This window comes from Lampris incognitus, chromosome 12, assembly GCF_029633865.1.
Source record: "Lampris incognitus isolate fLamInc1 chromosome 12, fLamInc1.hap2, whole genome shotgun sequence".
In the NCBI taxonomy this organism is placed as follows: Eukaryota; Metazoa; Chordata; class Actinopteri; order Lampriformes; family Lampridae; genus Lampris; species Lampris incognitus.
In genome coordinates this window covers 23,988,774-24,014,259 of record NC_079222.1, presented here as the reverse complement: position 1 = coordinate 24,014,259, position 25,486 = coordinate 23,988,774, and the positions used below count along the sequence as shown (strand labels likewise).

At 42.3% G+C, this 25,486-nt stretch overlaps 1 protein-coding gene across 2 annotated transcripts in view; it reads right to left on the bottom strand.

Moving 5' to 3' along the window:
• Nucleotides 1-3,556: 3,556 nt before the first annotated feature.
• abl1 (c-abl oncogene 1, non-receptor tyrosine kinase) overlaps nt 3,557-25,486 on the bottom strand; it is an 87,655-nt gene continuing 65,725 nt past the window's right edge. For both annotated transcript variants that reach the window (XM_056290543.1, XM_056290544.1), the window contains 9 exons: nt 17,204-17,499; nt 11,984-12,256; nt 11,293-11,377; nt 10,491-10,668; nt 8,696-8,880; nt 8,083-8,235; nt 7,884-7,973; nt 7,585-7,713; nt 3,557-7,025 (listed from right to left, as the gene is read on the bottom strand). In XM_056290543.1, coding sequence (XP_056146518.1) covers nt 5,329-7,025; nt 7,585-7,713; nt 7,884-7,973; nt 8,083-8,235; nt 8,696-8,880; nt 10,491-10,668; nt 11,293-11,377; nt 11,984-12,256; nt 17,204-17,499 — 3,086 coding nt within the window. In that variant the 3' untranslated portion in view covers nt 3,557-5,328. The remainder of the gene's footprint in view (nt 7,026-7,584; nt 7,714-7,883; nt 7,974-8,082; nt 8,236-8,695; nt 8,881-10,490; nt 10,669-11,292; nt 11,378-11,983; nt 12,257-17,203; nt 17,500-25,486) is intronic.

Genomic DNA, 25,486 nt, shown 5'->3' with positions numbered 1-25,486 from the left:
TCTACAATCGGCTGGTGCACTGTTTGGGCGTCTTCCTGGCTTTGACAAACGCCCACTTAGGATAACCACACTTAACCAGGGCCTGTTTAATGTGGGACTTCTCTCATCCCCTGGCTGCTGTGTCACTGGGGACATTGTCAGCTCAGTGGTACAGTGTCCTGATGACTCCTAGTCTGTGCTCCAATGGGTGATGAGACTCATCCTTAATTACTTATCAGTATGTGCAGGTTTATAGTAGAAGTGATGTCCTATCCAGGGACACCACCTAGCCATTGGTTTAGATTTGTGGCCGACACCTGGTTTAAAATTAAAACTCAGGACATACTTCATTTCACCGACCACATTAACTCTGTGGACAACCACATCAAATTCACCAGGCAGGACGTGAAAAATGACAGGTTAGCCTTCTTAAGACTGTGATTTTGCAATTGGTGATGGGGGATATTTGATTATTGATGTTTACCATAAACCAACACATACTGATCAGTGCTTAAGGTTTGACTCAGTGGCATCGTGGCTCAGTGGTTGGCACTGTTGCCTCACAGCAAGAAGGTCCTGGGTTTGAACCCCAAGCCATCCCAGGTCATTTCTGTGTGGAGTTCGGATGTTCTCCCCGTCTCTGCATGGGTTTTGTCCGGGTGCTCCGGTTTCCTCCCACCATCAAAGACATGCATGTTAGGGTTGATACTCCTGTCTGTGCCCCTGACGAAGGCAATAGGAAGAAATAACTGAAGTTCGTCCCCAGGTGCTGCATGTTGGCTGTCCACTGCTCCTAGCTACACAGCTAGGATGGGTTAAATGCAGAGAATACATTTTGTTCTATGTATGTACAATCACAAATAAAGTGTATTCTATTCTATGCTCTCATCATCCACTGGAGCAAAAACTAGGAGTCATCAGGACGCTGTACCACCAAGCTGACAATATCCCCACTGACACAGCGGCCGGGGAAGGGGAGAAATCCCACATTAAACAGGCCCTGGTTAAGTGTGGTTATCCTAACTGGGCATTTGTCAAAGCCAGGAAGACGCCCAAACAGTGCACCAGCCAATTGAAGAGAGAGGGACAACAGCTGCCTAAACGTAAAACAGTGGTTATTCCGTATGTGGCAGGAGTGTCGGAACAGTTGAGATGCGTATTTTCTAAACACCGTGTCTCAGTTGCTTTCAAACCACAAACCATGCTTGGTTCACCCCAAGGATCGGGTCCCCCGACGCAAAAAAGGAATATGGTGTTTGCTGTTAAGTGCCAGGAGGATTGCTGTGATTTGTACATTGGGGGAAACAAAACAGACGCTGGCTAAGAGGGTGGCATAACACAGAAGAGCTAACGTGTCAGGCCAGGAGTCCATGGTCTACACCCATCCACGGGCCAGTGGCCACTCTTTCAAGGATGAGGATGTGCACATCCTTGGAGGAACGCTGGTTCGAATGGGGAGTTAAAGAAGCCATCTATGTGAAGAGGGAACAGCCATTCCTGAACCGAGGGGGGGGTAAGAGTACATCTGTCGCCATCTTACAATGCTTCGACTGCAACTATTCCCAAATCCTCTGATAATAGCACACATGGCCATTTAAACTCTAGTTAATGGTCACGCCAATTTGCATCTGAAACTGATCGTTGTTTTCAGTCATGATGCCGCTGTATTGTTTATAAGGTTGGGGGATACCTGCAGTCAGTTGAGACTGTCAAAGTCACCTGGGTGAGTGATGAAATGTTTCTCCCACTAAGCGTTGTGTCCAGATGAACTGATTCACGTTTCCGTGATTTCGTTACCTGGATTATTGAGCCTACATAAAAACCTTGAGAGACAAGGTATTCCCCACTAAATCCTATCAGGCCTATCAGGCTCTTTTCAGGAGAACCACACAGGGAAGAATATTGGGTGTTTCCTAGCTGGTGTCTGTTTGCAAGTTATTGTGTGTTTAGGTTAGGAGGGGCTTTTTTTTTACCCTGTTAAAATGACACTTTAAAGAATGTTTTCCCAAAAATGTAAGGATTCTTTCACATCAGTTTCTTTGCACCAGCTCCCAATGTCCTCTCCTCGACCCTTTCCCCTATTCATATCAATAGAGTCCATCTTTACCAGCATTTTCTGTGGTGTTGTTTGTTGCCTTATAATTAATGTTAATATTACTATTACTGTTAATTTCAACATTTTGCTGCACTTGCTCTTCATTCTGCTTTTGGACTCGCTTCTGTTAAATAAACCAGCCACTTTACGATAATTATTACATTTTTGTGGAGAATAAATATGAATTAAATATATGTAAACAATTGTGCTGAGGTCTCACAATAACTAATTAGCAGTCACCTATACTCCCTGTACAGTCCCTGTGTTCACTAATGGGATGTAAGAGTCTTCGGTAAACAGATAAGTCCTGTAACACAAATGAAGCTGCACTGAAGATGCTCAGTCATTAGTTTGAGCTGCCTTTCCTCTGCCTTCTCCCAATAGCCTTGACTAGTACAATACCAAGCAGCATGCCCCACATAAACGGTCCCTCCATATGTAAGACTAATTTGTCCAAAGCTAGGTTATTTTCAGTCCTTTTTTCTGTACCATAGTAATTCCCTGATTGGACAACTGTATATATTGCTTCTTAACAATTAGTGATGATCATGCCACTTGGGATATAGAAAACTACTTACTGGCTTCTCTGAGACCTGTACAGTTGTTGTGCTTGTGGGTTGCCTGTAATTCATGCTTGGGAAATTCTGTAATATAGTTTCTACGAATAAATGTATTTAACGGACAGACACTTGCCATGTTCTGCAAACTGGTGAAAGCTGGCGATTCCTTCTGCTTATGTTTTTTTTTTCCTTCCACTTTTTATTCAAGTTGTTTGAAATGGCAGGGGAATTTTAAAGTTGGGTGATGTGAAAAATAGTATTTGCAAGATTTCTCCCGAGTCTGTATGAGGTGGAGTGGGGAACGTGGCACTGTTTCATGGGTTGGGTGTATTCAGTTGTTTCTTATCCACTACAATGTCATACCCTCTACTTGAGAGGATTCTGCATTTGTCTTAATTTTGAGGAATGGGATTGGTTTGTTTTTTTGGGAAGTTGGTGGGCTGGGTCGTCTTTTTCCTGTATCCCACCTCTTTGCTGTCTGAGCGACCACGTCCTGCTTTTGTCTGTCCACAAGAGTACAAAAAAAAACAAGTACATATGTATAAATTCTGAAGGAGCTGTGCTAACATTTAAATGCATTTTGCGTGTATATGATTTTAAAATGTTGACATTTTGATTTTAATAATAATAAAATACTCTAGACAGAAAATAGATCGTGCATGAGCTGTTGTCTGCTCTGTGATATATGATATAGTATGCTGCTGTGATAAATTGGGTTTGGCAAATTCACCTTGGTAACCCAATATACAACATTTTCAACTATTCTGAGAGATTCAACCCCGACTACAGAACAAGGGCATCGATGTACACACACACAAGCAGCGCATAAGGTACAGTGTGTGTGTGTATAGGTGTGAAAAAACACCCAAAACTTAACTCAAGTAGCACAATTTGTATTTTATTGCAACAAAAATTACACCAAGGCTAGAGGGAGGAACAAAAGTACTGTGTGAGGGAGGAACAAAAGAAAATATGTATTTACAAAAAAAAAGAGCAAAATTTGTCAAAAGAAAAAAAAATTGGTGAGGAGGCTCGGATAAAAAAAAAAGTAGTGGTATGATTTGGAAAACAGCGATAAAAAGACCAAACAATGAGTCAACATTGACAGTACCATGTTGAAGTCAAGGCAGCTTGCTGTTGACTTGTGTCCTCAGGCATCGCAGTCAGACAGGGCACATGGGTGTGGATTACAGCACAAATACTGAAAACATCATTCCAAATACAAGATGCAGAGAAGAGCACAAAGGAACAGATGATGTTACAGTGGAAATTCATGAGGTTTTTTTTTCCTTTTTTTTTTTTCAAACATCTTACTTTAATGTCATCTCTTGTAAGACAGCAAGTGACAGGTATCCATAAACGCATAATTACATTTCAGTCCAGTGTTTCCCCCAAGATAATTTTTTTGCTGGGGTGGAAAGGCCTCTGAAACAGCATGTAGACCATGTGACACTCAAACTTTCTGCCTCCTCAGTGGTAGGAGAAACACTGTCTGAGTCTGCTCTCTTTACGTGGACTCAACAGCATCTACTTAGACCAAACTGCAGCAGACAGCTTTTGTGGCAACTGTATAAAACATTAAATCAAAATGGTATGGTGGTTATCGCTCAGTCTGAGGGTAGAATATCATGACATTCAAATCCACAGAGTTCTGGGTCCTAAACCCTGGTCCCTCCCCAGTTAAACACTGGAGACAATGGTGTTTGGTAATGAGATCAAACATTTCATTATACAAATTAACAAAGCCATCGCTAGCCACTTAGCTAAACCAAGGTCACATCTCTACACCTTCCAAGGTGACAAGTCTTGTGAATTATGGCACTAGTGATAGTGTTAAGGAAGTGTTTTACTGAGAAGCAAAAAAGTGTTGCCTAGGTGCTGACTCCTCCTAGCTTACTTGCTTCCTTCACTGCTTTATGGCACATGCTTGCAAATACAGCAATAAGCATTCATTCTGACTAAATACTGAGACAGCCACACAACTTCACACCATCTGCAGTGCTGAAGTAACTAATGAAGAGAAAGAAATTGTTCAAGCCAAGAGGGAAATGATGGCTAGTGACAAGTTAATACACAATGCGGACTCCAGATGCTCCCTAATTCTTACAGACGAAAATGCAAGCAATGACATCAAATGTTTGAATGTTAATAGACATCCTCAAACATTGTGAGGTTTAAGGTTGTTTTTGCACATTGTCACTGGCAGAAATGCCAAATTTAACTCAATGAATGTAATGGAAACAAATATGATGGTTTTTGTCTAGTAGTGTCACTCTAGATAAAAAAAAAAAACTTATAAACATAAGACATGATCACTCCAAAAATGATTGGTGAAAACTTAGGTTGACTCATAATTGACCCCAGGCCCCTTGTTAAGGCCAAAAGACATAAGGTTCATAGTTAAGGCTTTTCAAAATTACAAATTGAGTTTTACAGTCTAGACAAAGAGTAATTCGATTTTTTGCACAGTCACCACAGGCTTGAGTGTTTCAAAATGTACTCCAGTACTTATAAGTGTGAATTCTACACACTGTTCTAGCTTTTGAGTAAACTCTTCTCTGCTCTCTGGCATGAGTTTGGTATGGACCACATTTAAAATGCAGCTAAGATTCAAGGTTACCAGAGAAATCTGTAGTGGCAGACAGTTGGCATCATTTCAAGTTTCATCTCATTGTTGGTTCTGAGTCTGTGGCGCTACCTCTGAACAATATCGCTGATCTCTTTGACAGAGGAGAGCAGCTTGCTGAAGTCCTGCTGTGCACTAGCACCCCCGGTGGCAGTAGGGCAGATCTGTAGCTCACGCAGGCTGCTCTCAAGCTTGTTGATGGCCTCACGAAAGGCAAATTTGTTCCTCATCTGCTGGATGGACTCCACGTAGCTGATGCAGTACTTTGAAAGGTTCTTGCCAGCCTCCAGCACAGCACTATGGCTTCCCAGTTGTTCCGAGTTACGGCCAATGGCTACACGTAGAAGCTCGGTGCTCTCCAAAACCATCTCCCGTGTCACGGCTGAGTTGGGAGTACGTTCGGCTGGCTGGCGGGGTGCAGTCTTCCGAAGGGACCGTCGGGTGTTCATGAGGGGAATGAAAGCAGTGGGAGAGGTCTGGTCACCAGGAGAGGTGAGGGATGAAGAGAAGGCACTTTGATTCGGGTTTGAAATGGAAGTGGACAATGATATAGAGGAAGCAGAGGTCTTTACTGGTTGAGGTTTGGAACTGGAGCCCATAGGCAACTTCTTGGTGCCTTCACTGAGGGATGTGCGAGCTTGGTCACTTGGGTTGGAGGTTGGGTGGTGTGGCTCTGCGAGAGAGGGTAAACCCTTAGCTTTGATGTCTGAGGTGGTGGATGAGGGGGAAGGGAGGTCAAGAGTAGGGCTACGAGAGATCTTGCCTGATTTGGCACTGGAGGGTGGGGGTGGAGGAGGGGCTGGCTTGGGCTTCTGAAACTTTCCTCTCTCCCTGGCCATGGAGGAGTCTATTGTGTGTTTATTTCTCCGAGCTCTGCACTCATCCCCTGCAGCCCCCAGAGCAGGAAACACATTAGGCTTAAGAAGCTCAGCCTGAAGAGCACTGGTCTTGGAGTTCTCCAGTCCCTGCCCCCCTGGTCTGCTGACCAACTTGGGTGTTAATGCCTGGGGACTTGAACCAGGACTGGGCTCAGTATCTTTAAACACCTCATCTGATGTATCCTCTGCCTTTTTGGGCAAACGTGGTGGAGGCGTTAGGGTCCCCATCCTGGGGACATTCTCCCCTTTCTGCTCATTGGCTCTCTTACGTGGTAGTGCTGGCTTTCCTCCAAAGGTGCCTGAGTCAAAGTGGCGGTGGCCTGGGTCCCTTGGCAGGGTGACAGACTTCCACTCAGTGCCCTCTGAACCAGGGGGCATGCTTGAGGCAGAGGAGGACCTCAGGAAACGCTTGGAGTTAGACACCAGCTCCTCCTCACTAGGTGGTGTGGTAGCAGTTTTACCCCCCTGACCAGGCATTGCAGGGGCCCCCTTCTTTCTGGGGAATAGTGGCCCTGGGTATGTAGGTGCACCATTGGTAATGCCCCCTGCTCCATTGTTGTTTGCACCCAGGAACTTTAAAGGGTCAATAGTGTGTGTGGTGTCATTTAAGGTTGTGGATACACCATTGTTGAAGCTATCCGTGTCTCGGGTATCTGGTGTTAAGCCTCTTCGTTCTTGGTGACCATCAATCTCTCTGAAAGAGGAACTACGTTTGGGTGGGGCTGGGGCATTCTTTTTCTTTTTCTTGATGAGGCTGAGGAAGCCTCTACTCTTGTCTTTATCTTTTGGTAGCAGGCGCTCATCCTCACTTAGGTTGCTGTCCGGGGGCGAGCGCTCTTTCCTGGGGAGCATAGGAGAAGACACAGCCACCTCTGTCTCCACTGAGTCTGAAGAGTAAAGAAGAAATGAGAAATAATTACAGGGAAGTTACAATGAAGATGTTAAATGTCAGCAAAAAAACAACAACATTTGATTGTACTATAAACATGCACAAAACCAATAGTGTCTGTGAATGTTCTCATTCATCCAGGTCATGGTTATCTATAGGAGTTGAATCAAGTCCAACTCCTTTGGAAAACCAATAGTACATCCTATTCAGACATCCTTGCACTTTGAAGTGACATTACTATTTCATTTGACATAAAAATGCAGATGCAACATTGTAGCAGTTCAATTCAGTCAGTGGAGGCAATAGGGGCCACAGCTTTGTTGTATATTAGAGTAATAATAATAATAATAATAATAATAATCATCGATACATTTATATAGCACTTTTCTAGACATCCAAAGCTGTTCACATTGAAAGGGATAACTCGCTTCAACCACCACCAATGTGTAGCACCCACCTGGGTGATGCACGGCAGCCATTTTGCACCAGAACGCTCACCACACATCAGCTTGAGGTGGAGAGGGAGGAATCATGCAGAGTGATTAATTAAGTCTTACCTGGGCAGTCTCCATCACGATTTTCCATGTTCCTGCGCAGAGTTCTCGTCTTGGTGGGCAGCTCTGGAGCCTGCTGGATGGAGCCCAGTGTCACCTTCTTCCCCTTCTTCCCCAACTCTTTCTCCACCTCTAAACATACACACAGGACAATCTAAGCCAGAATGTTTAGCTTCCATAAGCCTGTAAGCTGCATTTCCGAATGTGACAACCATGTTACAATAACCATCATCATGTTGTTCCTATTATCCTTTTCTTATCTTTTTCATTATGGTCTTGGTAAAAGAAAAGGGAGCACTGACCATCTGAAATGCTGGACTCTTGGAACATGGTCTCAAAGGCCTGGTGGGTCTCAGCAAAAGATGGACGCTCTCCAGGGTTCCACTTCCAACCTGATAGAAACAAAACAGTTTGTATATAACTGTACATCTGAAACGGACCTCATTATATAAAATAATGGGGCTCAAATCATATACAAAATCGATGACTTTTTCTACTCACAAGCCCTCATCAGTTCATAGACTTTCTCAGGGCAACCTTCTGGCCGGTCCATACGGTAGTCCTTCTCCAGCAGCTCATAGACCTGGGACAGGTCAATGCCGGGGTAAGGAGACATACCATAAGTTGCAATCTCCCACAGCAGCACACCAAATGCTGGAATGTCAAAATAGTACAAATGGTTATTCAGACCACATGAATGAATGATAATAACATCACCACATTTTAATGATGGGAAGCTAAAGAAAACCCACTTATTTCTTAAAAGAATAAATCAAAATATTGTGGGCATTCCATTCATGTTATGCTTCGTGAGAATAACTAATTCCATTCTGTAGTTCATACAAACATTTTTTTTAACTTATCCACTCTTTCTTTTAGCATTACCTTCTTTTTAACTGCACTTTCATTTTTTGCAAAGCAAACTACCAAATCGTGCTGCATTTTAATGTGTGAATTGTGCTATATAAATACAATTTGATTGATTGATTGACTCCTGAAGCGAGGAATCTCAGGAGTCTTCCTGACTAGAGCAGGCAAATGAGTTGTCAAGTTTATGCACTGCTGAAATGTGGCATATTTCATATTTGATATCCAATAGAATCTCAGCGCTCACCCCACACATCAGACTTGATAGAGAACTTGTTGTAGGCAAGACTCTCTGGAGCAGTCCATTTGATGGGAAATTTGGCCCCTGCATGTGCTGTGTAGGTGTCTCCAGTCATCAACCTGCTCAGGCCAAAGTCAGCAACCTTCACCAGATGGTTTTCCCCTACTAGACAGTTGCGAGCAGCCAGGTCCCTGGAAGAGAGAAGGGACAGAGAAGAATAAGATGTGTGGCAGGGGTGTGGAAGAATCATGACTTTCTCCAGAGTGAGTCTAATATACAAAAACACAATAGCTATGTTCATGTTTTCGACTGAAACATTGAACAGATACATAGTCTAAGGCTATAATTATTGATAAGATAGATTGAGACAAGAATCCAATAGAAGTGAACAGCAGTAAATAGAATATATTTTACAGGATTTTTCTTGTCTCAAAAGCCACTCAAAGTGCTTTACAATTAATTAATGCTTAACATTCACCCACACACACACAAACTCATACACCGATGGAGGTGTCAACCATGCAAGGTAATAACTAGTTCCTCGGTAGCCATTAGGGGTTGGGTGTCTTGCTCAGGGACACCTTAACATTTTTGCTAGGAGGAGGCAAGGCTCAAACTGGCAACCCTCAAGTCACCAGACAACCTGCTCCACCTCCTGAGCCACTGCCGCCGCAGATATTTTGTTCCATCCACTGCACTATCGACATTCTATTAGCATTAATGTGAAGTCACAAGCTGAGTCTCGACAAGCTGAAATTTTTAGAAGCTCATTGGAAAACTGTATACCCATAAATCAAACCACTTCTTCTAGAAAACCTTGTTAAACATGTCGGAACTAACACTAATTATCTTACAACACAGCCTGGTGTGTGACGAGAGGCTAAGACAAGCAAAGGGGGAACAGGGGAGCGCTTCAGAATATAGTGGTGAGTAAGAGAAAGAATAGAGAAGAAGGGATGATGGGCAATCGAATAAGACATTCAAATGGTGAGCGTAGCTACAAATAGATTGATGATAGTGGACCACTTTGCCTACTGCTCATTGTATAGCTGCACAGGAAGCAGCAAGAACAATGGACCTGACTGTAAAATGCATAAAAAAAAAATCTGAGGATGGACCATTACAATTAATATATTTTTTTTTTTTTTGGATTTTGATTTTGCTATACTCTTTTGGTCCCCGAAGGGAAATTATTTTCTGCATTTACACATCCTAACTGTGTAGCTAGGAGCAGTGGGCAGGCTCCGTGGAGCACCCAGGGACCAACTCCAGTTCGTCTTGCCATGCCTCAGTCAGGGGCACAGACAGCAGTATTAACCCTAACATGCATGTCTTTTTGATGGTGGGAGAAACCGGCGGACCTGGAGAAAACCCACCGCAGACACGGGGAGAACATGCAAACTCCCCACAGAGGACAACCTGGGACAACCCCAGGTTTCGAACCCAGGACCTTTTTGCTGTGAGGCAACAGTGCTAACCACTGCGCCACGTGCCCAATACATAATAATAATAATAATTATTCTTATTATCATCCCAATAATAACAAGTAAGAACAGCAGACAATCAGGTCATCATTTTGTAAAGATTTTTACTGCAAAAGCACGCCATAGACGATCATGTACATCAGTTGCATGACATACACTCTACTATGACACAAGAGGGAAAACTGATCAAGGGTTTGCATTCAGACTGAGAAGTTTTACGAATATCCTTTAGTCTATTACATTAAAAGACAACCTTTCAAATTTGGGCCCTGAGACAAAATAAGCCCTTTTTAGACATCTGATAGGATCCTGCTCACCTGTGGATAAAGTTCTTCCTCTCCAGGTACTCCATGGCAGAGGAGATCTGTGTGGCCATGTAGAGCAGCACCACAGCATTGACCTCCTCCCTGTTGCACTCTCTCAGGTAGTCTAATAAGTTGCCATGTGTCATGAATTCTGTGATGATGTAGAATGGCGGCTCCCGCGTGCACACCCCTAAAAAGTATACATGGTTGCAAAATAAATCTTTTTTATCAATCACTACTGAATATTTGACTCTATGTTATGTGGTTTGGAGACAGTGGTACTGATGAAAAGACAGGAGGTGGAGCTGGAGGTGGCAGAGTTGAAGATGCTAAGATTTTGATTGGGAGTGACGAAGAAGGACAGGATTGGGAATGAGTATATTAGAGGGACAGCTCAGGTTGGACAGTTTTGAGACAAAGCAAGAGAGGCAAAATTGAGATGGCTTGGACATGTGTGGAGGAGAGATGCTGGGTATATTGGGAGAAGGATGCTGAATATGGAGCTGCCAGGGAAGAGGAGAAGAGGAAGGCCAAAGAGGAGGTTTATGGATGTGGTGAGAGAGGACATCCAGGTGGCTGGTGTGACAGAGGAAGATGCAGAGGACAGGAAGAGATGGACATGGATGATCCGCTGTGGTGACCCCTAACCGGCAGCAGCCGAAAGTAGTAGTAGTAGTAGTAGTAGTAGTAGTAGCAGTAGTAGTAGTTGTAGTAGTAGCAGTAGCAGGTAGCAGTAGATTACTGAATATTTGACTCTAGACAGATACACCTTTCAATTGACGATGGGAGTATTATAATGGAAAAGAAAACATACCCAGGAGCTGTACCAGGTTGGGGTGTTTTATCTCTTTCATGACAGCAGCCTCTTTAAGAAACTCCTCAACCTCCATAGTATCCTCCTAGAGAAAACATGTTAGTTACAGCCAAAAAACACCAGGTGGTGGCATAGTCATTCAAATTACACTCTTCCTGTAATACGCTTAAATTTCAATTTGACTATGAGATTTTTTTTTAATTAAAGTTGGGGTAGGCAGTTTCTTTTAGTGTTATTTGTGAAACAAATTATAATGCTCTTAGAGCTATGAGTAATTTAAATGGTCTGAGAGAGAATCAAGCCCCTGTGTTTAACCCCCTGTCTGTATTCAAGATCTCAAAACCTCACTGGTGCCAGTAGGCCTTGACCAATCAGGGGAGTGCCAATTTTTTTCATATGCGTTGGCCATCAGCGACAATAGGAATTTTGCCAGTTACAATGGGCAAACTCAAGGTATGTGCATGAGCTAGTTTGGAGGGAGGGGATGCAGGAAGGAAGGAAGCAGCGCAAAGGGGGGGGTGGATTTGTTTGTGGTGTTCTGTCAAAATTGCTCACTTTTCCATAGTTGCCCACCCCAGTTTTAAGTCAGCTATATGGAATTAATGGCTGCAACCACTGCAGAAAGAAACTCTACAAGACAAGTTTCCCTTCTTTGGCCATTAAATTGCATGTTTTGTGAATCTCTCCATACCTTAAGTGTCTTTACAGCCACAGTAAGGCTGTACTTCTTCCAAACACCCTCGTACACTTCTCCATACTGGCCCCCTCCTAGCTTGTGCTTCATGGTGATGTCAGTGCGCTCCATCTCCCACTTGTCATAGTTGGGTGACACTCCATAGATGGTGGGCTTGTTGCGCTTAGGTGCTGGATAGTGCAGCGTGGTGATAAGGCCATCTGCCACAGTAGAGTGGTGATGCACCAGCTCTGCCAGTGTATTAAAACGGCTCTCAGATGATACATACAGCTGGAAGAGAAAGACAAAAAAATGGCAGTGGAAAAAAACAGTTTTATAGTATAATGAACAGTATCAAGTGAAAGTTCTTCAGTGAGCAGTTTTTTTCCCCATCCTATAAATACTCACTGTCTGTAATTTATTTCACCTCCTCATCAGACCTTTTGTCATGTTGGGTGCCACAGGGGTCATGCCTGATTTAAGGTTCTGTGTCGACGTGACCGTGGAGCTCTGCGATAGGCTCCACTACAGCGGTGTCTGCTGTAGGCTCCAGGGGGCTACACCGTGACCTACGTTCATCTATTCTAAAATGTAACTGCACATCAAGGCTACGTGGGCTACGTGCACAACGGACAAGGTGTGATTGGTTTGCTTGGCCCGCTTACATGCAGTGTGGTTCCAGTGCCGGGCACACACCAGGTCATCCATCTCTGGCATCTGGCAAACAAACACCTAAACAAGTTCAGCGGTTTTACAGACCATGTCCTCTTCCAATGTAATTTCCTCTGTCTCAATAATGCCAAAAAAAATTTAAATTTTTACTCATCTGCCAAAGCTATATCCACTGCAAACCCTCTCTTTGTGTGTTCTATGGCAAAGCATGCACAACGCTGCTATTTAGTTTTGCAGTGGTGCTATTACAGTCTATGGGCTGGATCAACAAAGTAAATCAAATGGTACACACTGTATGCACCTACGGCAGGGGCACACGATCACCTCAGTGTAGAACCATAAATCAGGCATCATAGTAGATGACCTATTTTTTTTCTTTCACCCTCCCCCCTCCCCAATTGTACATGGCCAATTACCCCACTCTTCCGAGCCATTCCGGTCATTGCTCCACCCCCTCTGCTGATCCGGGGAGGGCTGCAGACTACCACATGCCTCCTCTGATACAGTTGGAGTCGCCAGCCGCTTCTTTTCACCTGACAGTGAGGAGTTTCGCCAAGGGGACATAGCGCGTGAGAGGATCACGCTATTCCCCAGTCCCCCCCCCCCCCCAACAGGTGCCCTGACCGACCAGAGGAGGCACTAGTGCATCGATCAGGACACATAACCACATCCGGCTTCCCACCCGCAGACACAGCCAATTGTGTCTGTAGGGATGCTTGACCAAGCCGGAGGTAACATGGGGATTCGAACCAACAATTCCCGTGTTAGTAGGCAACGGAATAATCTGCTACGCTACCCGGACGCGTAGATGACCTATTATTGATGTATTTATGATGCATGTAGTGTCTCTCAATTGATCAGTGATCATCTCAGTCGATTAATAAATATACAAGATTTTCAGTCTGTAATGAAGAGTTTAAATACTTGGGGTAACTGTCCAAAGAGAGGTGATGAAGAGAGTGCAGGCAGGGTGGCGTGGGCGGAGAAGAGTGTCAGGAGTGATTTGCGACAGAAGGGTACCAGCAAAAGTTAAAAGGAAGGTTTACAAGATGGTTGTGAGACCAGCTATGTTATATGGTTTGGAGACAGTGGCACTGACGAAAACGCAGGAGGCAGAGCTGGAGGTGGCAGAGTTGAAGATGCTAAGATTTTCATTGGGAGTGACGAAGAAGGACAGGATTAGGAACGATTATATTAGAGGGACAGCTCAGGTTGGATGATTTGGAGACAAAGCAAGAGAGGCAAGATTGAGATGGCTTGGACATGTGTGGAGGAGCGATGCTGGGTATATTGGGAGAAGAATGCTGAATATGGAGCTGCCAGGGGAGAGAAAAAGAGGAAGGGCAAACAGGAGGTTTATGGATGTGGTGAGGGAGGACATGCAGGTGGCTGGTGTGACAGAGGAGGATACAGAGGACAGGAAGAAATGGAAACGGATGATCCGCTGTGGCAACCCCTAACAGTAGTAGTAGTCAGTCTGTAATGAAGAGTTGGATGGCACAGAATTTCCCACTACATTCTGACTAAAACAGATAGTCTTTCTATAGATCCTGAGCACATAAAGATATACAGTCATATATTGTCCCTTTCTTGTTTTAAAATTTTGGCGAGATGTTCAGACCTTAAATTCCCATCTATTCTTGTTTGACTTAGTTGGCCCGTATTTTGCCTTTAAGACTAGGGATGGCTCCCACTCATGAATCTGATGTTCTGCAACCATGCTTAACCCCAAGGCTCCGTAGATCATGTTGGAGATATACCTTAGCTGTTCCATGGTTAGGCTTAAGTATCAAGAGTGCCAATCACTTTGTCACTTACCCTATCATCTAAAGTAGCCTTAAAAGCATTGTAAACTTAAGCATTTTTTTTCTGTAGGAAGACGTATTTCTTTCAGAGATTTGAAAAGCAAACAATTCTAGGGATTGTTAAAACAATGCACAACAGTTTGGATAAAATTTCTGGAACTGAACTTTTTACTAGTAATGAAACCTGTCTGCTTGCTTAAGACTTTTTAGTAATGCTAGATTCAAGATGGATGGCAATATGACATTCTGTCTGTTGACGTTAACGCATACATACTTTGTAAAATCCCAATAAAAGCTAAAAATGAAGTAAAGGCATCTGTCAGGCAACTTGTCAAGAGTGAAATATTTGCATCGGCTGACTGGACACAGTCTTTTCCATTGTCCAGGTCTTATGTAACTCCCCTTATTACTTATTCTCTGATGTGCCCTGTGCACAGCCAGTTCCTCAAGAAAAATATACAGGTCATTTCTTTACTCGTGTATGGACTCACTGCACAAATCAAAGGCATGTGGAAGAGAAAATGAGAAAGAAGGCTTCACTAGTGTGGGAAAAGACTTCTATATTGGTCTATCATAATCTGAAGCCCTGTGATCAACAAACAAATTTAAGACTGTCAAAAAAATTTCCGACAAGAGCTACATTTAATTAAAGAAGACCCCAGGGTCTACCAGAGTCAAGTTAATCATCCATTGTCAGTCAGTGTGTTTTGGACAATAAAGATCATGGAGCGTTTAACAAAGGATGCAGTGTGTAATGTAGTATATAATATGAAGAAAGAAGATGAAAGAAAGCCACTTTATTTTGTCATTGTGCCATTGTGCAGCTACAATAAAATGTGTTCTCTGTATTTAACCCCTCCTATTGTATAGGAGCAGTGGGCAGCTGCGGTACAATGCCTGGGGACCAACTCCAATTCTTTTTCCTATTGCCTTGGTCAGGGGAACAGGCAGGAGTATTAACCCTAACATGCAGGTCTTTTTGATGGTGGGAGGAAACCGGAGCACCCAGAGGAAACCCACGCGGACACGGGGACAACATGCAAATTCCACACAAAAAGGACCTAGGACGACCTGGGGTTCGAACCCAGTACCTTCTTGGTGGGAGGCAACAGTGCTGACCACCGGGCCACCCCAATATAGCGGCACTATATTACTCAATATAGTAATATATTTGTCCTACAAGTGAATCAACATTCTCTGTAGTATTAAAAAAAAAACCTGAGATGTGTGTGTGTATGTGTGTGTGTGTGTGTGTGTGTGTGTGTGTGTGTGTGTGTGTGCGCGCGCGCACGCCGCTTGTGTCTATGTGGCCATGTGTCTGCATTAGTTTCTTGTGTGCAAACATATCAGCATGTCTTCATACATGTGTATCTGCATCCGGATCAGTATCTGGCAAGCGGTCTGGTCTGGCCTTGCATCCACTGGCCATTATGAATATCACAGAGGTGGTTAGAAGCATTCCTGTCATGCAGTTTCTCTAGCCAGCTCAACTCTCTTGGTAGGGTAGCGGTTGTTCACAGCAGCTTCTTAATTCACCTAGACCGGCTTGATATGGGAAACCCTACACAAGCACAATCTGTCATGGAGTCCAATATGATCTATACAGGCAATGTGCTTTACCACCATGACCTTTTATGGTAGAGAGACTTAGAGGGGTGATTCAGTATACTTTTTTAAAGTGAAAATTCTGACTCCCCTTACCTTCAAAACTGAGTGGAGTGTGGTGGAAAAAACTCATGATTATTTCAATGATTTCTACAATACTTAAAACAATGTCATTACATTGGTACATAAGATAATATAGTGTAATATGGGAGTATACAGCATTGTATATGGGCATGATGGGCTATGGAGTCGTGGTATGGTATATAGTATAATGTATGGGCGATATGGTATAATATATGGGCATAGGTTGTTGATTACTCAACCAAAACAAAACCCTGTATAGTAGTTGCGATATACCTGTTGCACTTACATGTTTGCCTCCAATGTCCTGTTGTTGCTCCATTTATTTCCTGTTTTTTTTTTGTGAGTGATGTCTGTAAGTGCTAGAAGCCGCTGTGTACCGGAGTCAAATTCCTCATGTGCACAGGCACACTTGGCTGATAAAGTTGACTGTGATTATTACAGATCACTATTCCCCTAAATTAGTTCTAGAAATTACAAGGCTGAACAGTGGACAGCACAGTAAAATCAAGAGGGCAGAGACATCTTTGCTTTTTAACCAGCTCCAGACCTCATCTTCCCTCTGTAAATTGCATTTTCCCTGAGGGAGGTAAATTAATGTGTCTGGGTGGTGGAAGGGTTCGCCTTAGCCAACTGTCTGCTCAGACACTATTTAAACTCAGCTAACTGTGAGACAGGATAAACATGTGCGATTGGTTGGCCTTTAAAAACACTACTTTGATTGTGGAACATATAGTTATTTATCTATTTGTGTGTGAGAGACCAGAGAGAGAGAGAGAGAGAGAGAGAGAGAGAGAGAGAGAGAGAGAGAGAGAGAGAGAGAGAGAGAGAGAGAGAGAGAGAGAGAGAGAGAGAGAGAGAGAGAGAGAGAGAGAGAGAGAGAGAGAGAGAGAGAGAGAGAGAGAGAGAGAGAGAGAGAGAGAGAGAGAGAGAGAGAGAGAGAGAGAGAGAGAGAGAGAGAGAGATCTTTCAGATGAAGATCTCTGTGCTCTGTGAATATGGTTTGTGTGTATGGGATCACTAGAGGTATGACTTCATAGTGTGTATAGATATACGTCTTTCTTCTCATGCCTACCTTGCCATCAGAAGCAGTGTTAATCCTGTAGTGGTAAACTCTCCCTTCATACCGCAGAGAAATGGACCTCTGACCAGGGCTGCTCTCGCTCTCTCGGACCAGGAAGCTTCCATTGATACCCGAGCTGAGCAGGTACTCTGCAGCATTGCGTGACACAGGTCCATGGTACCAGCTGTGCTTCTCCAGGCTGTTGACAGGAGTGATATAGTTCGACGGCACCCAACCCTGACCATTCTTGGTCTGTGCCTCACACCATTCACCATTATGGTTATACCCAAGCACACGTAGTTTCTCTCCTGTAAGGATAAACATGGAATATGGTATTAGTGTGATAGCATGCTGGGGAGGGGGGCAGAAGTAAACACAGAATAGTTTTGAGATTATCATGTCCAAATGGACAAGTGGCAACCCTGTTGTGCCTTTATGCATGCTCAATCCAGGTAAGAAAATCAAAGAAAGTTGTATCAGTTCATCTGGACACGACGTTTATTGAGAGAAATGTTTCATCACTCATGTAGGTGACCTCTTCAGTCTAAATTAACTGCAGGGCAGGTATCCCCACCCTTACAATACAGTTGCATAACGACCGAAACCAATGATCAGCTTCATATGCAAACAGGTGTGACCATTACCTAGAGTTTCAATGGCCATGTGTACTATTCACAGAGGATTTGGGAATGTTTGCAATCACAGCATTGTAAGATGGTGACAGATGTACTTCAAGGATTTATTGTTTATTTATTTATTTATATTTTATTTTATCACTTTATTGATCCCCGTGGGGAAATTCTTCCTCTGCATTTAACCCATCCTAGCTGTGCAGCTAGGAGCAGTGGGCAGCCGCCGTGCAGCGCCCAGGGACCAACTCCTGTTCATCTTGCCATGCCTCGGTCAGGGGCACAGACAGGAGTACTAACCCTAACATGCATGTCTTTTTAATGGTCATTACCTCTTCATGTAGATGGCCTCTTTGACTCCCCGTTCAAACCAGCATTCCTCCATATCAAGGATGTGCACATCCTCATCCTTGGCCACTCTTTCAATGATTTCATTCATATTTCGAGCCCCATTATTCTGTAAATTCTTAATATTTCTATGGCCTCTGGTTCTTTTCCAGACAGTTTTAAGCATGCTATTGTTCACCAATTGCTGAAGAAACCTAATTTAGATCCCCTGTCCTTAAGTAACTACAGACCAATCTCCAATTTTTCTTTTTTATCTAAGGATATGGAGAGAGTAATTTCATTTCAATTGATTTCTTTTATGAATAATTTCATTTCAATTGGTTACTTTTATGAATACTAATAGTTTTGTTTAACAGTTTCCATTCTGGTTTTAGAGCACTTTATAGTACTGAGACAGCTCTAATTAAAGTCACTAATGAACTATTGCTAACTGCAGACAGTGGTGACTACTCGATTTTAGTTCTTATAGACTTAAGTACTGTCTTTGACACAAGTCGATCACAGCATCCTCTTACAATGCATAAGAGACTTGGGTTAGCATTAAGGGCTCAGCTCTTAGTTCATTACGTTCTTACCTCACCAACAGAACTTTTTCTGTTGTTCTGGGTAACTCTACCTCCTTGGTGGCTCAGTTGAGTTGTGGTGTCCCTCAAGGCTCAGTTCCTGGCCCACTTCTCTTTTTTATAGACATGCTGCCCCTTGGCCAGGTCATTGGAAATCAAGATGTGTTTTACAATTTTTATGCTGATGACACTCAATTTTACATGCCACTAAAACCCACAGATCCTTGCGCTCTAACAAATCTCACAACTTGCCTCCCTGAGATTAAATCCTGGATGTCTGAAAATTTTCTTAAATTGAATGATGATAAGTCTGAGGTCATTCTGTTTGGTCCCCCAAATTACATCAGCCCTTTTGCTTTTGGTAATAATATTGGTGGTCTCTGTCAGGTAGTCTTAAGCAGGCTGCTAGGAATCTTGGGGTAATATTCAATGCTGTCCTCGGTTTTGATAATCAAATAAAAAATGCTGTTCAGTCATGCTTTCTCCAGCTCAAGGTAATCTCCAAAATTATGTCATTTTTATCAACTGCCAATCTGCAAAAAGTTGTACATGCTTTTATCGATTGTTGGCTTGACTATTGCAACACACTTTACTCGTGTATCAGCAACGGCTCCTTCCACCGTATGCAGTTGGTACAAAACACCGCTGCTCGGCTCATTACTAGGGCTGTCAAAATTGGCCAAAAAATTACAGTTGATTATTCCTTCTAAAAAAACATATAGGTTTGAACCCATTCGAATATATTTTTGTGCATATTTTCTAGATGTTCCCTCAGTTTATTAGTCATAGAATGGTAAGGAATGGTAAGCTAACTGTAGCTTACATAGCTTGCATACGACTTTATCTCAAGGTTCCACAAATTTTCTATTTTCTGACCAAAATCCCAAGTATTTCCAAATGGTGCTTTTTAGATTGTTTGGAGTGAAAACCACTCTCTCTGCAGCCGAGTTGAGTTGTGAACTCTGCCATCTTTAACACAAGGTTGTTGAATTATTTGCTCATTTCAGCTTGACCTAAATTTCATTTTCAACCAGTCAAAGTGACACTGTGTGACTCCTGTCCATTATGAAGCGTAATCAGTGCAGCAGCCAAGTCCCTCAAGAGAATTCGCAAGGCAGACAGCCGCGGTAGTGCTGCTTTTTTTTTCACAAATGAATTTAATTTTCACACTAGAATGCCTGTTTTTTTTTGTTTTGTTTTTTTTACAATTCAGTTATTCGAATTTGGGATATTCATTGACAGCCCTACTCATTACCAGGACAAAGAGGCATGACCACATCACTACCGTGCTTGCCTCCCTACACTGGCTCCCTGTTATAGTTCGAATTGATTTTAAAATTGTATTGCTCAATTTTAAGGCCTTAAACGGTCTTGCTCCTAAATACATTTGTGTTTTATTGACCTGGTGTACACCCTCTCAAACATTAAGATTCGCAGATGGAGCCCTGCTGGTTATTTCCAGGTCTCCGCTTGTCACAAAGGGTGATTGGCCTTTTGCTGTTAGAGCGCCCACACTCAGGAACTCTCTTCCTATTGGAATAAGACAAACCAAGTCTCTGGCTTCTTTTAAATCTCATCTTAAAACTTTTCTTTTTGTGAAAGCTTTTACAAATGTGTTGTGGCAGGATGAGGAAAAAGACACCAGACCAAGGCGAGTTTGATGTTTATTCCTCAACTCCAAAAACCAACTGCAGCAGGAACAACCCTGCACCGGCGATGCCCGGGAACGTAAACCACGCCCCCAGCTTATGTTTTTATTCATACTGTTTTTATTTTTACTCATACTTATTTGGTCTTATACTTATTTTTGCCTTGTCTGGTTTTATTTCTTTGTAAAGCTCTTTGTAATATTGTTTTAGAAAAGTGCTATATAAACAAAGTTATTATAGTTTTGCATAAACCATGCATTAAAGAGTGCTAAAAAAAATCACCATCACCATTGTGGAAAACTAAGAGCAAAATTTTTCTGATTGTTTTTAGTCAGACATAAAGGAACCCAGTGTATATAATGTCATGTTTACGCAGACTGGTACATAATAATACTAATAATAATGATAATAATAATAATAAATTGAGTTTGTATAGCACTTCTTATCTGGGTACATAGTTGGCTACTTTATTTTTCAAACGGTGATGGGATGAGTTGGGTGTTGTGGCATTGATTTCTCTTTCCTTGTTTAGACTGGGAGCGACATTACAACTAAATATGATAGAGGCTTGATGCTGTTTTTCTTTTTTAAATCTGTTTTGAGTGATTTGACAAGCACCATGATATAACATCCATGACTAGCTTTCCTTCTTATTGTACTCTTATTTTTATGCCTTTCTTATATACTACCTTTTTCAATTGTGTATATTATTCTGTTTTTATACTGTCTACCCCACGTGGTGCACTTTTAAACCAAGCACTTTGTAACTCTGGTTTAGAAAGTTGATAATTACATTTTTTTTAATTACTACCTCAGTTAAAATAAGTCATAGGCCTAAATGACTCATAATGACATGATCAGTTTTTATGAGGAAGTTGTAGCTTCTGAAAAGACATTGTTGTCAGGAACTCGGCATATTCAACATAAACTGCCATAACATATTTTCTTATAATAATGTTATCCTTAAAATATAGACATAAGAGACTGGTAACTACAAATCTAGCATTCTACAAAGATTGTCTTAAGATTGTGGACAGAATTCCAATTTTTTCATACTGTATAGTGATAATCAATTCGTTTGCAGTAGGTCCATAAAGAAAATAAGTGAAAAGTGATTTGAAAATTATGTTTGTTTTGTTTTGTTTTGTAGACTGCATTTCCTTAATTATTCCAGTGCAGGTGTGCACTTCTTCCTTCCTTTGTTTGTCTGGGTGCTCCATCTGAAGTATTGTTTTCCAGTTGCTTCAGTGGAAAAACTCCCATCTGAACCCAGTGTCAGGAAGTGAGAGTCAGATGGGGGAGATAGAGGGGGGACATGCCAGGACAGCCAGCAAATATGTGGATTTCTAGTCAGGTGTGTCACACCATCAACACTCCAAGTATCTCTTAGACTGCTTTGTGCCTCATTTTAGTTGAAATACAGTTTAAACACATACAACATGAACACATACACAGGTCATGGTTACTTCCAACAATGGTCCCACTGTATATAAGATCAAAGGTCATTTACAGACAAAAATTAGATCCTGCTTGGCTAGGGTCTAACATAGGGTCTGACAAACACCGAGTTGCCAGTTAATTAAGTCCACCTTTCTAGTAGCCTGTTTTGTCTTCTTTGGCCTTCAGAACAGCATGAATTCATCTGGGCATGGATTCTACAAGAAGGTGGATGCATTGTGCAGGAATGCTGTACCACGTGGAAATGAGTGCATTGTACAGTTCGCTGAAACTTGATGATACACACACTTGCTGTAAACAGCCCTCTCTACCTCATCCCAAAGTTGTTCGCCAGAGTTGAGGTCCATGGACTTGCAGGCCACTGACGCAATGATAACTCACTGTCATGTTCATGGAACCATTTGGTAATGATACATTCCTTGTGACATGGTACACTGTCATGCGGGAAGTGTCTATCCAAGTGTGGATAAGCTGTAGCCATGAGGGGATGAACTTGGTCAGTAATGATGTGCAGATAAGCCACGTGTTTACACTTTCTTCAATGAGCATCTTCCAAAAAAAAGTTTAAAAAAAAAGGGGGGTACAATGGGCCAGTGGCTAGCACTGTTACCTCATGGCAAAGGGATCCTGGGTTTGAATCCCAGGCCATCCCATGTCCTTTTTGTGTGGAGTTTGTATGTTTTCGCTGTGTTTGCATGGGTTTCCACCAAGTGCTCCGGTTTCCTCCCACCATCAAATACATGCATGTTAGGGTTAATACTCCTGCCTGTGCCTCTGACCAAGGCAATAAGAAGAAAACTGGAAAGAATGCCCCCTGTTCTTGTGGAATAACCTGCCTGCTGCTGTCAGACAACCAGTCTGTTGAGTCCTTTAAACCCACATTTAAAACTCATCTTTTTGCCTTAGCCTACAATTAGTTGCCTTTATATTGAGTACTTCACGACCTGTACTGCATGGCAGGTCGGTTTCTGTCTCAATGAATTTACCAACCACTGTTCCGCTGATGAGATTATAGAGTATATTGACTATTGCAAACTGTTCTCTTCTCTCACATGTCTATTCTCTCTCTTTGAATGATGTCTTCTCCTTTCTCTTCTTCTGTGTATGTGAATGGTGTGATGTGGGCTCCCCTGTGTGCATGTGTAGTCTGTCCTCCTCCCAGGTCTCCATGGTGATCACCATGCAACCTGCTTGGCAACCCCGTCATCACATATTCTTTTTATTTATTTTATAAAGGCATGTAATTTTGTTATTCTGTTTCAATGTTATATCGTTCTTTCACTCCGATGTGTGACAAATGTTTTTCTTTTTCTTGTCTCTTCTCCCGCGTATGTGAATGGTGTGATGTGAGTCTCTCCTGTGTGCATGTGTAGCCTGTCCTCCTCTCAGGTCTACATGGTGATGGTGGTCACGTGGCTCTGGTCCGAGGCTGTTCTGGTGGCATCTAGACACTGTTTGGCATCCTCCTCATCTTATTCTTCAAATATCTTATAATTCCATTATTATAATTCAGTTATCCTCTTTCAATGTTGTATTCTGTAAATTTTGTACACACAACATCCATTGCATGTTTGTCCATCTTGGGGGAGCAATCCCTCCTCTGTGGCTCTCCCTGAGGTTTCTTGCCATTTTTTCTCCCTATTAAAGTTTTTTTTTTTTTTAGGGTGTTGTTCCTTATCCGATGTGAGGGTCTAAGGACAGGATGTTGTATTGCTGCAAAGCACTGAGGCAAATTTGTAATTTTTGATAATGGGCTATACAAATAAAACTGACTTGACTCGAACTGACTTGAGTTGGTCCCTGGGCGCTGCACAGCGGCTGCCCACTGCTCGTAGCATAGGACAGGTTAAATCCAGAGAATGACTTTCATTGTATGTATGTACAATGACAAAGTGTCTTCTTCTTCTTCTTGGGTATCGGGGGTCCTAATGTGTGTCAGGCAAACATTCTCCTCACTATCACACTGCAACCACCGGCCAGTACTGTTGACAACAAACAGGATGGCTCCAAGGACTTGTGTTGTTCGCGCCAAATTCTGATTCTTCCATCAGCATGATGCAAAAGGAACCAGAATTTGTCTTACCGGGGAACTTATTTGCACCCTTCAGTGGTCCAGATTTGATGCTCCTGTGCCCACTGGAGATAAGCTTTCTTGTTCTTCGCTGATAATATTTGCACCCAACCTGATCTTCAGCTGTTGCAGCTCACTCGAACCAAAGTCCGACAAGGGATGTGTTCTGAGGTGACATTCTGCACACTAATGTTGAATTTGGATGCGATCTACCTGGTTGTGGCTCATCTTCGCTTGCAAAATTACCGCTATTTTTCTTTGACCCGTGTGATCCACAAGCTGCTTTCATGCACAGGATTTATGATCACCGGTAGTTTTTTGCTTTTTGCACCAATCTTGGTAAGCATTTGAAACAGTTATGTGTGAAAAGCCCAGGACGACAGCCATTTGGGAGAAGCTAGAACTGGAATGCCTAGCACTAACTGTCGTGCCACATTCAAAGTCAGTAAGGTCCCTTGTTTTGCCCATTCCAGTGCTCAATTTAACACTAACTGACGCTAGAAATGCTGATTTGCCTGATTATAGTCACGTGAAGTATGATTTGCTGGAATGTACCATTTTTGTGAAGGTGGTTGGGGGGGGGGTGTACCTAATACATTTGTAATGGTAATAAAGTGGGATGAACTCCTCTTTGGTCTGTTACATGCAACACCCACAAACATTAATACAAGTAACAGGTAATACAAGTGGAATATTGAGTATAGCTGCTAGAAAAGCAATTACAAAGAAATGGCTTAAGCCAGACACCCTATCTACAGAGGACTGGTATGATGTAATTTATGACATTTTTGTGATGGAAAGAATCACCTTCTCCATGAGGCTTGAGGCAACTAAATTTGAGGAAATTTGGGAGATGTGGAAATTGTATATTTCCCCAAAAGATCCTTCTTTTGTTTAAATTTGTTTATGTAAGTATGTTTTTTGCACTTTTTTTTCCTTTTATCTCAAATGGAGAAAACACCCCATGTTCAATAATTACTCTGTAAAATGCAGAAAAGATGGACCACTTTGTAAATGTATCTCACTAAAGATGATTATGTAAAAATGCTGTTAATATGTAATTCCAAATTTTAAAAAAAGAGAAAAAGAAAGAAATAAACTGGTAACTCAGTGTCTTGTTCTTCTAGCAAACATCTTCAGATTGATGAGGTCACATGAGTGATAAAACATTTCTTTCTCAATAAACATGTCCAGATGAACTGATTCAACTTCCTGGGATTTTCTTACCTGGATTATTGAGCATACATAAAGACATTCATTCCATAAGATTTCTTACTATTTTTTCTGCCTGTTAAAGTTTTTTTTTAGGGAGTTGTTCCTTATCCAATGCAAGTTTCATGCGTTTCATCACTTAGATGAGTGATGAAATGTTTCTCTCTCAATAAATGAGGCTTCAAATTAATAAACATAATAACAATAGAAACACAAATGAATGAAAATTCTGGAAATACTGATAGCGTACAGAATGGTAGCCAATTTCTAGGCTCCTAGTCTTACAAGAAGTAAAAACTGTACAGGGCCTAACTGCCATAACAATCTAGTATGACCATGGGAGAAAATGGCAAAACAGTCCCCCT